The 10,524-nt window shown below is 38.2% G+C and overlaps 1 protein-coding gene across 1 annotated transcript in view; it reads left to right on the top strand.

The window, feature by feature from the left end:
* LOC102025818 overlaps positions 1 to 10,524 on the top strand; it is a 36,888-nt gene that overhangs the window by 6,099 nt on the left and 20,265 nt on the right. Inside the window, 4 exon segments of the mRNA XM_013505920.1 lie at positions 1,514 to 1,636; positions 2,431 to 2,596; positions 2,704 to 2,758; positions 6,220 to 6,406. Of these exon segments, the coding sequence (XP_013361374.1) occupies positions 1,514 to 1,636; positions 2,431 to 2,596; positions 2,704 to 2,758; positions 6,220 to 6,406 (531 nt within the window).

Here is a 10,524-nt window from a genome sequence, read left to right on the forward strand (position 1 = left end):
GGAAGGAAGGAAGGAAGAAAGAAAGAAAGAAAGAAAGAAAGAAAGAAAGAAAGAAAGAAAGAAAGAAAGAAAGAAAGAAAGAAAGAAAGGGTGTGGTGGATTGACAACTGGTGGTCAGCTTGTAACACCCAGCTGAACTGAACCAGCGTGGTGCTGGGTGTGGGGAGGCCCACCTGAGGATTGTTGCTGGCAGCATAAGGGGCAAACTGGAGAGAAAGAAGTTGAGAGGCTGTTATGGAGCTGCTGGTTCTCTTGGAGGACCTGGTCATGCTGGCTTTCCTGATATGAATGTGACTGTTCTTAACATCGAAGAAGCTCAGGAACTTGTTGTCATTGAGATTGGGTGTGGTTCACTTTGGGGTAGCTCTTGTCCTTATTTTGAGCAGCACTTCCTGGCTCCAGAGGAGAAGATGATACACTGTTGAATGTCCTGGAAGAGCTTGTCACACTGGCTTTCCCAATAGAAACTCAGCTGTTATCATCATTGGAGGAGCTCAGGACCTCACTGTTGCTAAGGAGGGCTATGGTACCTTTCAGGGGAGCTCTGGTTCTTACTTTGAGCATTGCTTTCTGGCTCCAGTGCAGATCCCTCAGCCTGCTAGCACAGATCCTTCATCCTGCTGACACAGACTGTCTAACTTCCACCACTGACCTTGGGCTTTCTTAGCACAGATCCTTCAAACATGCCTCCATGAGACATTGTTGTAGGCTCTTGGCCTCCAGTTGGACTCGTAGGGGGCATTGTGATGGGCTCTAGCTCTTCAACTGAACTCATGCAGGACATTGCTGTGGGATCCAGGCCCTCAGCTGAATTCTTTTGGTCTTTGGCGTGTGGACAGATTCATGCACTCTCTTTGTATATGACTCTTTGGGTGACTATTGAATAATTCTCTGACTTGTGTGTCTCTATTGTTTCCCCTTGTAGACCCTGAGTACAACACAAGGAGACTGAGAAAGAGCTAGTGAAAGACCTAAGGAGGATTTATAGTTGTTTGCTATCCAATATGAGATGAAAATCCTTCAGCAGCCTTATGGAATTTTCAATATGTTCTTATTTGCTCATTAATACTTTGAGAAAGTAGACTGAAAGGAGAATGTCTAGGTCATAGTGCTATGTATGTATTTAGTAACTAGAAATAGAATTTTCTTTGCTCAAAATCTGAAGAACAATATTAGTGATGTTTCTCCCCTCTGCCACTCACTTTGTCCTCGTCAACTGCATGAGTGGCACCTTTGTGACTGGCGCAGTAATGTGTCTCCAAGTCTATATATATTTATAGGACATTTTCATCTATTGCTATTATTTGTTCTCCTTCTTACATTGTTTTTCTTTTTTTTTTTGGTTTTTCTCCGGTATCAGGAACCGAACTCATGACCATGCGCTTGCCAGGCAGGCGCTTTGCCGCTGAGCTAAATCCCCAGCCCCTTACATTGTTTTTCTTTTTCTTTTTTTGATGCCTTCATAAAACTGTAGAGAGTGTTTTTTGCTACAATCCTCAACTCTGTTTTTCAGTCTCTTTTGCTGACATCTGCCTAGCTAAAAAGCATACACAGTCTCCAGTCACTCTCAGCAGAAAGATCAGGATGCTTACTGTGCTGGAGATCTCACTGCTCTGCCCTGTGACTGTTTCTGAAGGTCCGTATTGCCCACTTTCTACTTTGATCTCTGCCCTTCTCCCATAATGGCCTTTTAAGTCCTTAAAATACCCTCATGTTAAACCTAGTATTCCTCGAACTAATTGTGATAGCCAGAAACATTTTAGGCATGCTATAAAGGCAAAATAAATCTGCCTTGATCAACATTAGAGTTGATTACACAAACCAGAATGAAATTGACATTGTTCACAAAACGGCTTTTGAGTGTGTAAAGCACTGGCTTGGGGTATCGTCAATGACTGAGCTAAGTAAGGAAGGTAGGAAACACTTGTTTGCTCTGCAGATTTCCCTGGTTTGTAGATGTTTTAAATATGTTTTCATAATCATTTGTCAGTTGCGTATCTTAAACACTACAGTTGAAACTTACTAAATTCATTGAATAAGAATTTTTCAGTTTATGGTACAGCTCATGAGAATTCCAATCAGTATTACATAAAGGTTAATCACACTCAGAAAGAATATATATATATATATTTCCTTTTATGTGTAGAGTAGGAATAGCACAATTGTCCTCAACTCCTCTATCTAGAGATACCAGTGGTACCTCTGCTCACAAATCTCTGTTCACCAATTTAATTCATTCCACCATTCTGGAAAAGCTACAGTCATGTTTGTCACCTGATGTAGAGTTTGCAAACAAACACGTTTGCCAAACACTTCCATTTGCAAACCAAATTGTTCACAAACAAAAGGGTTCATAAACTGAGGTAACACTGTATTTATGACAGATGAATTATATTATTTTATTTCATCTACAACTTGTGTTCTTCTTAGGAAAAAGTGCATGGGAAATGCCGTCCACCTTTGAAAGAATGAGGTCATTGTGCTTAATCAGATCTCCCAAAGAAAGTGAGGAAAATGAAAAGCAAGAAAAAGCTGCTAAGACACTCAACCTCTTGGCCATGTTTTGCCTCATTCTTCAGTGCAACGGGGAAAAAAGGCAAGATTTATGTGCATGTCTTGTGCATTTGCTGCCCTTTTCAATAAATCTGGAAATCAGGTCTACTTGGTTACAGCTTGTGAACCCTTGAACCTTCATCTTTCCAGATTATCGTCCTGGAAGAGAAGAGGTGTGTTCTGCTCTGCCCTTTGCCAGGTCCATGTAAGTGCCACCAAGTTCTTGTTAATCATCATTACAAAGTTTGCACTGTCTTATGGGGGAGAGAATATCAAACTCAAAACACCAGAAGTGTCAAAAATAAATTGTAAGTGTGATCGTGGTGCTCACAAACTTTCTGAACATTTTAAAAGCTTTAGGAACACCACAAGGCCATGAAATTAATCAAAGCTTCGGCAAAGCTTAACACTCTGTGACTTGCGTAGAAGGAGATTCTGACGTGAATCCACAGGCACCTGGGAGGCTGGGGGCAACGGAGCCCAGTGTAGACAGGGCTGCCGCCTGACGCTATTCTGTGAAGAGCAGAAGCAGGTGCTCTCTGTGTGAATCTTTTGCGGCAAGGCCCATTAGTGACAACAAAAAATGAACATGGCTAGTGAGGAAGCACAAGAAAAACAGCGATTACAAAAACTTTCACAGCTCTAAATGAGATCCACTTAAAGGACTGTCTTACCTGAGGCTGATTTTGTAGTCATGAGTCATCTCTCCACGCAATCAGTGTTCTCACTCCTTTGGTTTCCTCCTACTTTATTCATTATTCCTTTGGTGTTCCATCTTTTCCCTGACCATAATGCCAGAGTAGGACACAGCTCTGTCTGATTTTCTTCTCTTCTCTATCACTGCTCACTCTTTGGGTGACCTTATTTGGTCTCAGGAACTGAAATGCTGTCTGCTAAGAACATCCATTTGAGAACCCTCCTGAGAAACAATTATTTGTTGTTAAACAAACAACCATCAGTAAACTTGATTTGCCTGTTACAATGCCTACTGTAATCTCCAGCTGGGTATTTAAAACAAATCAAACTCAGAAAAATCAACACTGAACTCCAAGTGCCCACCGCTCCAGCTCTCTCACCTGGTTTTAAAGCCATCCCCACCTCAGTTGACAAACAGCCCATGTTTCCGTGTAGAAGGACAAAACGTGAATCTTATTCTTCTCAGACCTACATCCAATCTGCTGGAAGATCTTGTTCATTTTCCCCTTAAAATACATGTAGATTCTGGTACCACTATGACTGCTGTTCCAACCCACTGTCATTTCTTACGTGGATGATTTCAATAATCTCATAACAGAGCTTCTTGCACTTAGCCAAATTTGATGAAAGCATCACAGAGCGAATGGTCCTTTTGCTATGTAGGTCAGACGACAACATCGTGGCTTACTTAACTCTCTCCCATGTATCTATAAGATACACCCACAGTGCACTGCTCTGCGTTCATCTCCATCCAATGTCCCCTTGTTTTTTCTACTACAGCCGTGATGACATCTGAGTTGTCTTTCAAGTGTTTAGATAAGCTCCCAGCAGACAGCTTCTGCACTGTCTGACCCCTGCGCATAGAACATTCTTCCTCTACTTATACACACAGCTAATTCCTCACCTCTTTCTCAGTGAGGTGTGCCCTGCTCCTGTTTGGAGGGATCCCTCTTCCCACTCCTTTGTTTGTTTTTGTTTTTGTTTTTCTCCGGTACCGGGAACTGAACTCACGACCTTGCGCTTGCCAGGCAGGCGCTTTGCCGCTGAGCTAAATCCCCAGCCCCCCTCTTCCCACTCCTTTTTAGTCTCAACTTCTGTAGCCTTTAGTTTAGAATATATCTTCAGGTATATTCTTTATATATATCTTTTAGAATATATATATATTCTTTTTTTTTTTTAATTTTGAAGATAAAAGGAGGGAAACATTAACAGACATACAACATTTTACAACATATCTCAAGCACAATACAGACAACACAGAGTTACAAACAAAGTGGTAGGGAATTAACAATGGTGGTTGTATTACATTAGAATATATATATATTCTTTTATATATAGATATATTCTATATATATCTTTCAGAATATATGTTCATCAGCCTCTAGTTTAGAATATATCTCATTTTTTACTGTCTATTCCCATCCAATAGTAGAATATAAACCCCATACATGGCCTGCCTCTTATTTCTTCAAATCCTAATTCTTCCTCTTAGGTCAGGATTGTGTCTTAGGTTAGGATCATATCCTCAACAGTAACTTGAAATCTAAAACTCCTATCCCAAGCTGGCCTAAAAATCATATCAACATAGGAGTTACCAAATATTTCCTATGTATTCCAATTTCTCAGAAAACACCAGAAAGGAGTAGATAAAATGGCATATATTAATATTATCAGAATTACAAAGCAGTAAGAAATTTCCAAAGTAAATCTATACATTTCTCTGGCCTTGGGTTAGTTCAGGAAGAAATAAACCTACATATACACAAACCAGTGTTTACCAAAGTCTAACAAAGTGACCTGTGGTTTCAGCAAAATACACAGGAATTGGGCAAAAACAAGCGGATAAAGCAGGCATTTGCTCTACCTGACTGCAAACTCCCTGGAAAATTGAATTATAAATGGTAGATTTCTAAGGATGTACTTCTAAAATACTTTGTTTTAAACCAAATATTCAAGAATATTTACCAGGAAGATTCAAATATATGAAGGAAAAAGTGATTGGAGACATTTATAGAGTTCAACTATGAGCATAACTCATTCTCATCTATTTTCTTTCTGAAAGACTTAAGAAATACTGGCTTTGAAAGAAAATTCAAGGGGCTGGGGATTTAGCTCAGCGGCAAAGCACCTGTCTGGCAAACGCAAGGTTGTGAGTTCAGTTCCCGGTACCGGAGGAAAAAAAAAAAAAAAAAAAAAACTCAAGCCTTGAAAGAAAAATGGATAAAAGACTCCTTTTACAGAGACCTGAACTGTCTGCAGGTCACTGCTGATCTACTTTGAAGTAATAATTTAAGAGTGAAAAACTACCTCTGTATCTACAAGTTTTCATCAAATTATTCTGGAGGATGCTGTAATTCTTTTTATTATGTACTTTGTGAGTGAATGTTTACATACCACAGAGTAAAATGTGGTGATTCAGAGTGAAGTTTTATGCATTTGTTCATCTTTAATTACTGAACCATTGTGATGGAAACATTGGGATAGAATACTCTCTTAAAACTCTAGAGGAGCATTAATGAGCTCCCATAATTTGCATGGTAAATAATGCATCACCAACCAGGTCTCAGCGATATATTATTTCTTTATAAAACTTTTTTCTTGCAACCATATCCAAAGTTTGTTGCTTACCAGTACTGGCTGTTTTTAGCACTCAGTGAGCATAATTGTATTTATTTATGTGTTTACTTATTAAATGAACCTTCTACATAAATAAACTGTTTCTATTTGTGTAGTTATTAAATAAATCTTGTCTAGTTATTAAACTTATTAAATGAATTACCATGGAAAAAGATTTATATATCTTACCTTACTTACTACCCTATTCCAAAAGCTCATCACGTCCTCCAATCTGCTATTTAAGAAATACTTGTTATAGACCAGAAAAATCTCTTTGATGCCTGGCGTGGTTGTGCTCGACTGTAACAGTGCAGTATTTACCATGTGAATAATGACTTCCTTTTTGGAACCCAGGGCTCTCTACCCTATGCCCACCCAGCTGATTCCAGTGTCTCTGCCAAGCGGGAACAACGCTCCCCCATCCTCACTAGAAACAGCACCAGGGCAAGCCAGGCATATGTTCCAGAAATGCTCCACTTCATTAAAAGTAGCAACTCCTGCCCCTTTGCTCTTCCAGGTCATTATCATGGCCAGCCTATGAGTATGAGATTAAAATATATTAAAAAGAAGAGTTAACTGAAGATATATTAATTTCTTGTCAGTGAGGAAAATGCCATGGCTGTTTCAAACAATAAATTTTATTCTAGAGAAGTAAAGGACATCTTACACAGATCTAGGCAATTGTATTACATGAAACCTCTTACCTTTATCCTATTTCTGCTTGACATATACTACCTTCAGTACAGACTTCTTTGTCACATACAGCCTCTTATGTATGATGACAGTTTTATTGATAACACAAGAAAACCACAAACCACAGGTTGATTGACTCAATCATAAAAGACATAGTTGTCGTAAGAAAAAATCTTTCATATCTTCAGAGAAAAATAACTTTATACTCAAGTGCTTCCCATTTTGAAGCAGTGGAAAAACCAGGAAAATATTCACACAAATGTTCAGCCATCCTCACCAGAAATTATTCACTTACCGGTGTCAGAATCATTACACTCACAATTTATATTCCTCACTTATAAGTCAGTGGAGCTAGTAATGCCCATAAAAGACACTTACTCCAGCCTCAAGCTGAAGTAAATGGAATTCCAATCATTGTAACTATATGCGTCACAAACATATACCAATAAAATATATATAAACATTTTTAAAAGAAATGTATGCAGTTCTGGAAAAATCTAAGCCATGCAAATATTACCAATAAATGGCACAAATCCACTAGTCACGTTATAGTGTTTTGTGCATACTGTAACATGAAGGGGCAGGTGAATTCTTCCTGTGATTCAGGTCAAAATACACCCACTGTTCAAGCACCACTCATAAAAGTGAAGGTCAGGTGTGACATCACTAGATTTTGGTCTTGCTCACTCGGTAAATCACAGAAAAGCACTAAGGTATATAATGGTGGATGAAGGAAACACGATGATAAGTGTCATGCCTAAACAGGGAATGGGTCTGTATCTAGGGTAAATTTTACTTCAATTTATCAGGATTTGTAAAATATTTGAAGTTCATGTACCCTTAAATATATTGCACTTTATTACATTGATAATTATCTTTAAGAAATGTTAGTTATCATGCCAAATTATTAATGAAGAAACTGCAACTCAAAGAAATTTTTCTTCCTTCCTTTCTTTCTTTCTTTTTTTTGAGACAGGGTCTCAATATGTAGAACAGACTCACCTTGAACTCGCTTATATAGCCCAGGATGACCTCAAACCCACAGTAGTCCTCCTGCCTCAGCCTGTCAAGTGCTGGGATTACAGTTGTGCACCACCATGCCAGGCATCAAACAGATTTTTCTTGTCTATAACATTCATTTCTTAAATATCAGTTTAGAGAATGTGATAAGCCTTGGAAATAGAGTACTAAGTAAGATAAGATATATGATTCTTTCCCCCTGGTAATTCATTTATTGTTTAATAACCAGACAAGATTCATTTAATAACTACACAAATAAAAACATAAAATTTATTTATGTAGAAGCTTCATTTAATAAGGAATCACATAAATAAATACAGTTATGCTCACTGAGTGCTAAAAACACCCAGTACTTGTAAGCAAGGATATGGTTGCAAAAAAAACGTTTTATAAAGAGATGATGTATCGCCAAGACCCGGATGGTGATGCACCTTTACCATGCAAGGTATGGGAGAAGAGCATTGAGAAAATCTGGAACAGCGCATACAGTGTTCTGACAAGAAAGAGGAGGTTAGGGGCTGGGAAGTTGGAAACCAATGAGCAGTGAAGGTCCAACACAGCCCTCTCCAACAACACTCACCGGATTTATTACATTTCCTATTTCACTCGTGGCCCACTCCGAATCAGATGAAATATAATCTAAAAATCTCATTAGAAGGAGTTTACAAGAGCCTCACATGTGGAGGCCAAAGGTGACTATAACAGGTCATGCTCACGATCACTCTGTGATCTATATCAAACGAAGTGGCTGAACTAATATCGTGGAAAATGCCACTGGAAGATTTTATTGTCAAAAGGTTACAATTAAAAGGATTTCTGAAATCCAGAATACTGAGATCGCAGAGTAAGAAGGGCACCATCCTTGAAGACAGAGACCAAGCTATGAATATCATCCCGCTTCTTATTGGCTACGTCATTTTAACAAGGTTATATAATCTCACTTAGCTTTAATTTTATTTTCCCTTCAATAGAGCTATACTATTACTATGCAACAGTGAAGGAGGGATTAAATCAGAAAAGGCATATAGTGCACCTAAAATAGAAATTTCTCAGAGATAAAATGTCACATACAATCTAACATGAATTTTTTCTCTTGCATTGAACAATTCTTATTCTGTTTTCACTTTCCCATACTATTCTGTTGCTACAACATGGTTGTTTGTGAAACAGAATATTTGCCTATTAATAGAAATCAATTCTGAGTCTTTGAGCGTGTACTTGTTCAAGTTTAACTTTTTCTATCTTTTACACCAAACTACATAGGTGATTGGACTGGTTAGGTTGCTGCCTGGAAAATCAATTGTAATTCCTCTTTTACCCTGGGAAAGACTTATCCTGACAATTTTACTTATTATCATATTTTGTTTGTTTGTTTGTTTTTTATTTATTTATTTTTTGGCTTTTCTCCGGTACCAGGAATCGAACTCACGACCTTGTGCTTGCCTGGCAGGCGCTGTGCTGCTGAGCTAAATCCCCAGCCCCTACTTATTATGATATGAAGTTTCACGTTTTGATAGCATTTTAAGAGTATTAAAGAAAGAAATTCTGTTTAAAATACATCATTGGCCAAAAAAAATGTCACTGCTACCATCCCTAAAGTTGGTGTATATTTCGTGCACTTTAAATTTTTAAAGATAATTTTTATAAATTTAAAATCAAGAAAATATTACAAATTTCAGTGAGAAAAGAAAATAAGAAATTAGAAAACAAAATGAACAGAATTCTATATTAAATATAGTGGTATGCCCTTCAAAAATCAATGCAATGTGTTTATTATATAAATTATGTTAACCTTGAACTTTAGTCTTTGAAGAACATAGATCATCCTGTATCTGTTTTTATTTTCTACATCAGTTAAGATAATAATATTATACAAGATCATCTTGCTTTGAAGAGTGTAGAGACTTTAAGTATGTGTGGGGCAGAGCACTTTAATAAGACCTTTGATCTATCAATTTAATTTAATTTATTTTTAAATTACATTACACAGAAAATGCTTTGTTGTTCAGATTTCTACTCAGTAATAAAAGAAACCCAGGCTTGAGAAAAATAACATGAGAAATTGCTTCAATCACCACACAGGTGCTGATATCATCATACCTGTCTTGGTTACTTTTCTCTCATTGATGAGAAGAAATACCTGACACCCAAAATTAAGGAAGGAAAGGTTTGTTTAACTTGCAGTTTGTGGAGGTTTCAGTCCATACTGGGCTGGCTCTAAGGCAGAGCAGCACATGGCCAAGGACAACAGTTCGTGGCACTGGAAGACAGCAAAAGCAGCAAGAGCAAAAGGGAGGAGCAGCAGCTGAAAGAACAATCCTCTTTCCCTCCCTTATATTGTATGCAAGCTACCCGCCCTAGGGCAAGTGTAGCACTCACATCCATAAATCCAACATTGGACCATGAATCAATCATAACTCTAGAAACCCACCCCATGACTGCATGAGGCTTTGGGGGGACACTCAGACACAAACCATAGCAATACCAAAACAGGAGCCAGAGTAGTCAGAGTCAAATAGAGTTGAGCAATTATTCTAGAAATAGTAACTGAAGCAAATAGTGAACTGTCCTCAGAGTATTGCAGAAAAGTATTCTTATCTGGACAGTAACATGTAGTTGCCCTGAATGTTTAACCATTTAGTCACCCTTTAACCCAACATGATTATTTACATTTATATGGGTTCCTTTTTAAATATTAGGTAGATGGGGAAAAAAAGCTAAGTTTCTATTTATAAAAAAGTGTAATTCTTCATGTTCCAAATTAAAGATTGAGGTGAATGATGTTGACATTCTAACTTGCTGAAATTTTCTTCAAGATTTGAAAGTTGCGAGGCTCCCCCAGCCCCCCGCGCCTTGCGCCCAGGCAGCCAGTTCTCCGGGAGCTGCAGCGCTCCTGGGTCCGAGAGTGGGCCGGACTCATACCACCGCGATTCCCAGCCGAAAAGC

This window comes from Chinchilla lanigera, unplaced genomic scaffold (genome assembly GCF_000276665.1).
Source record: "Chinchilla lanigera isolate Chin_1 unplaced genomic scaffold, ChiLan1.0 scaffold00104, whole genome shotgun sequence".
NCBI classification, from domain to species: Eukaryota; Metazoa; Chordata; class Mammalia; order Rodentia; family Chinchillidae; genus Chinchilla; species Chinchilla lanigera.